The sequence below is a fragment of the Muscardinus avellanarius genome (genome assembly GCF_963383645.1).
Source record: "Muscardinus avellanarius genome assembly, chromosome: 7".
NCBI classification, from domain to species: Eukaryota; Metazoa; Chordata; class Mammalia; order Rodentia; family Gliridae; genus Muscardinus; species Muscardinus avellanarius.
The window spans coordinates 49,249,206-49,254,292 of record NC_137793.1 but is presented as its reverse complement, the minus strand read 5'-3'; the positions used below and the strand labels follow the sequence as shown (position 1 = coordinate 49,254,292).

The window sequence follows — 5,087 nt, the reverse complement described above, 5'->3', positions numbered from 1 at the left end:
ACCCCACGCCGTGGGTTGGCCGAGCGGTCGCGCCGCTGGGGCTCACTGAGGTCCAGGAGTCCAGAGCACTCCGGTACCTGCTCCTTCCCCGCAACACCTGAAACCACAGCTGGCCACAGCTCAGCAGGCCTCACTAATCCAATGACCGGGTCGGAAAAGTTGGGTTGCAGCTGGGTTGGAGCGCTTGCGGCGCTGTCCCTGGGAGCCTCCGCGAGTCTGGTGCGCGGGGCTGAGGAGGCAGGGACCTGGGTCTGACGAACTGGAGGGAAGGCCTCAACAGCCGTCTCCCTGCCCGGTGCTCACAGGCTCCTCGAGGAGGAGGAGGAGGAGGAGGAGGAGGAGGAGGAGGAGGAGGAGGAGGAGGAGGAGGAGGAGGGGGAGGGGGAGGGGGAGGAGGAGGGGAGGGGGAGGAGGAGGGGGGAGGAGGAGGAGGAGGAGGAGGAGGAGGAGGAGGAGGAGGAGGACCCTATAAGGCGGGAGGGGATCCTGTCACTGGGCCTGGAGGCTCGGCCGCGGCGGCTCCCTCCCCTCGCTCCGCGCCCGGGACCCGCGCTATGGGGCGGCGGGCCGGCTCTGGCTTCTACGTGAGCCGCGCGGGGACCGTGCTGCTGGCGGTGCTGGCCGCCGCGCTGCTGCTGGCGCTGGCGGTGCTCGCCGCACTGTTTGGGCGCTGTGCGCGCGTCCCGCAACCGGAGCACCGTGGCTTTGGGATAGCGAATGCTTCGTCCTCCCCAACGCTGGGGCGGGAGGAGCCGCTGCCCACGCAGAAACCCGGCCCCGGGTGGGAGCCGGCTGCGACCACCGCCTCGCAGGACAGGCGGCCCCCCGGGCCCTGGGACCAGCTGCGCCTGCCGCGCTGGCTCGTGCCGCTGCACTACGACCTGGAGCTGTGGCCCCGGCTGCGGCCCCACGAGCTCTCGGCCCGCAGTCTGAGCTTCACCGGCCGGGTGAACATCACCGTGCGCTGCGTCGCGGCCACCAGGCGGCTGCTGCTGCACAGCCTCTCCCTGGACCACGCGCTCGCCGAGGTGCTGGGCCCGCTGTCCCCGGGCGCTGGGGACGCCGCGGCGGGCCGCCTGCCGGTGGACGACGTGTGGTTCGCTACCGACACGCAGTACGTGGTGCTGGAGCTCGGCGAGGCGCTCCAGCCTGGGAGTCGCTATGAGCTGCGCCTCAGCTTCTCCCGCCGGGTGTTTCAGGAAGTCAAGGAGGGGCTCTTCCTCAATGTCTACACTGACCAGGGCGAGCGAAGGTAAGGGCTGGCCACTCGGGCGCCGCGCCCTGCCCCTGCGCCCAGAACAGCTGGCAGGTCCAAGGAGCGCCCGGCGTGCGCCTCTTGCCATCCCCAAAGACATTTCCTTTTTGACAGTTTGCTTTCTCTAGCGTCCTACTGAAACCCCCACTTTGAAAAGTTTCCAGACCGACCGAGGACCCTCCTCTGGCTGGCTTTCTCCCCGATTCCTGCCCGTCCAACTCGTCCCTATCATCGGCCCTGTTGAGGTTGCTGCCCTCGAGTTTATGGTTTTCTTTTCTTTTCTCTTCTCCAGCCATCGTTTCTATGACCCTCTGAACAAACTCCCTTGTTACTACTACTCAACGATTGGTGCTTTGACCATTAGCAGCTGTAAAGCCTAGGGATTTGTTTGAAATGCAGATCCTCTGGTCCCTCCCGACCAAAGGCACCAGAATCTGCGCTTTGATGAGTTCCTCAGGTGTTTCGCCTGTGTTCACTTTGGAGCAAGTCCGTCTAAGGCGCTTCTCTTTCCTTCTGTTCTTTGCTCTGAAAGCGCACCCTGCTCCGCCTCTTTTCTCTGGCGCACTCTGTAATTGCTGCTCTTGCAAGGAGTCTACCCTGTCAGGATGTTTGTCCAGGTTTTTCTAGAGCTCTCCAGAACTTCAGCATCGCCTTTAATTCATTGCCTCCGAGTCCCGTCTGGGGTCTGCATCCCGTCTTTGTCAAGCTCTGCAGAACGCCAGAGCCAGGCACTTCTGCAGTTCCTCTGCTGGAGAAAATTAGGTAAATAAATGAATAAATAAATAAATGTGATGACGAAAGACCTCTTTGAACCCGAAGCCCAATGAACTGAGTGCGCACGCGTGTATGGTGTGTGTGGTGTGTGCGCGCGCGAGCGTGTGTCTTCACTCCTCTGAGGTGATGTCTCTCAGGAGGAGTATTCCCAGCCTCACACAAGAAGAGCCCTCTCTTTCATGCTCTGCCATCACACTGCAGAAACCCGGAGAACTCTGGGGAAATGGTATATGTGGAAGATAAAAAGGTATTAAAAAAACACCCAGCAACCTTATTCTTCATCTACTCAATGGTAAAGCATTTGTGGTTTACACAACCATAAGGGAGGTGCACTTAGCCCTTTCTTATTAGAGAAAAATGTTCTCAGATGTCTGTAAAGGGGGAACCCCCATCAAATTACCCCCTAAATCATCTCTTGTACTTTATTCAAAGCTTCAAATGTTTTACTTTTATTTATTTATTTATTTTTTATTTATTGTGGTACTGGGGGTGGAACCCAGGGGCTTTTCTACCTCTGGGCTATACTCCCAGAACTATTTTTTATACTTTATTTGGAAACAGGGTCTTACTAAGTTACTGAAAGCCTCACTAAGTAGCTGAAGCTAGCTTTGAACCTGTGTGATCCTCCTGTCTCAGCCTCCCAAGCACCAAGTGTACACCATGATGCCTGGCACAGCTTCAAATGTTTTAAATACATTTAACAAACTGCCTCAGAGGACATATATCGATACCTTTTTTTTAAGATTTTTTTTTTTTTTGGCATACTGGCGATGGAACCCAGGAACATTCTACCTCACCCCAGCCCTATTTTTTATTCTTTATTTTTTGAAACAGGGCCTCACTAAGTAGTTGAGGCTGGCTGCAAAACTGTGATCCTCCTGTCTCAGCCTCCCAAATACTGGGATTACAAGTGTGTGCCACCATGCCCAGCACTGTAACTTTTGTTTCTAAGGCTGGTGTGCTTGTTTTTGTTGCTGTTGTTGTTGTTGTTGTTGGTGGTGGTGGTGGTGTGGTGTGGGGATACTGGGTGTGGAACCCAGGAGCTTTTCTACCTCCGGGCTATACTCCCAAACCTTTTTGATATTTTATTTGGAAACAGGGTCTCACTAAGTTTCTGAGACCCTCAATGTTGAGGCTGGCTTCAAACCTGTGTGATCTTCCTGTCTAAGACTCCTAAGCATTAGGATTACAAATGTACGCCACCATGCCCGGCAGTGCTTGATTTTTCTCTTTCAAAAATGCATCAGTGCTTGAAGAATAGTTTGAAATTTCCTCATTAGGATGATGTTTTACCCAATCTATGCACAATTATAATCTTTTAAAATAACTGTGTACATCAGGGCACAAGATCTTTCAGAGGGGAAAAAATGAAACCCCTGCATATATCTTTGACACTCTTCTGTTGCTGCTTAGTACATCTTCATCTGTCCACCCATACTTTCCTCTCTCTCCTGTCTTAATGGGGCTTTGACCCAGATAAAATGGTCAACATGTGAAAGGAAAGTCCCTTTCTATTTTCCTACTGTGCTAGTCAACTCTAACAGTAACTAGAAACCATGTTTTTAGAACATTAAAACCAAGGTAGGGCTCCAGAATTGTGGCGTTTTGGACGAGAGCTAATACCAGAGAGTTGTCCCTTGGATCTCTCCTTCTGAAACCACAAGGAAAAGATACCTGTAGTTAAACTTAAAGCCAAAAGTGCCTCACATGTTTTCTAACTTATTTTGTAATATATTTATCAGACATAAATCTATTTACTTAAAGTAAGTAGATAAAGTAATAGATTTACCAGAAATTGCAAAAAATTTGCAATTTTTTCTCAAATGGTTATGTTTTATACAATTGTAGGACAGTATCAAAGGCAGGAATTTGATATTGTTAGTAAAAATATACATAGTTTCATGTAATTTATCACATGGGTGGGTTTTTATAACCACAGTCAAAATATAGCAGTGTTCTACTACGAGAGAGAGAAGATCCTCATACTTGACTCACTTGTGCCCCTACCCCATAATGCTTAACCCCTGGCAACCACTAATCTGTCCTCCATCTCTTAAATTTTGTCATTCTGATATTGCTACATAAATAGAATCCAGTAAAATAAGACCTTTAGAGATTGGCTTTTCTCAGCATAATGTCCTTAAGGTCCATCCAAGTTGTATACATCAACTTGAACCTTTCATAGCTGAACACTATTCCATCATACCACAGTTTTAATTATTCACCTATGGAAGGATATTTTGGTTGTTACCAGGTTTTAGCTACTACAAAAAAAATCCTCCATCAACAATTATATACAAGCTTTTATGTGAAAATAAGTCCCCCCCCCTCTTGGATAAATGCCAGCAAGTATAACTGCTGAGTTATTTTTAAGAAACTGCCAAACTATTTCCCAAGTGGCTTTGCCATTTTACCTCCCTATCAGCAATTTCTGAATATTTTTTACATGTATGTTGCTACTATATAAAAATACTAAGATTTATATATTGATCTCAAGTACCATGATAAACTCACTTGAGGTATAGTTTTTTCTCTCTATTGATCTTTTGAAGTTGTTTATATAGATCATCATATTATTGCAAATAGTTTTATTCATCCCATTCCAGTCCATATACCATTTATTTTCTTGTCTTTATTGTGCTGGCTAAAACTTCTAGCATTATGTTAAACAAGAATGATAAGAGTCAACAATCTTGTTTTTAACACATGATCTAGGAGGAAAGTTTTTAGCCTTTCACCATTAAGCCTTAGTGTAGGTGTAAATTTTCCATATATGTTAGTAGTTCGGGAAGTTCTCCTTGATTTATATTTTTCTCTAGAAACTTTTTTGCAGAGATGAGTGTTGAGTTTTATGAAACCATTTTTTGTATAAATTGTGATGACATGAATATTCTTCAGCTTGTTTAATATTATATATTACATTGATTTTTTGAATATTGATCCAGCCTACTCCTACTCACCCTTTTTTATAAGAGCAGTTCGTATATAGTAAGGGAGAGTAGAGAGCCCTTCCAATATAGGAAGGAAGGCCTTGGAGGAGAGAGAAAAGAAAAATAGA

At 48.1% G+C, this 5,087-nt stretch overlaps 1 protein-coding gene across 1 annotated transcript in view; it reads left to right on the top strand.

Moving 5' to 3' along the window:
• Positions 1-554: 554 nt before the first annotated feature.
• Positions 555-5,087, top strand: part of LVRN (laeverin) — a gene marked incomplete at both ends in the record, with an annotated part of 79,106 nt that continues 74,573 nt past the window's right edge. Inside the window, one exon of the mRNA XM_080699290.1 lies at positions 555-1,252. Coding sequence (XP_080555416.1) covers positions 555-1,252 — 698 coding nt within the window. The remainder of the gene's footprint in view (positions 1,253-5,087) is intronic.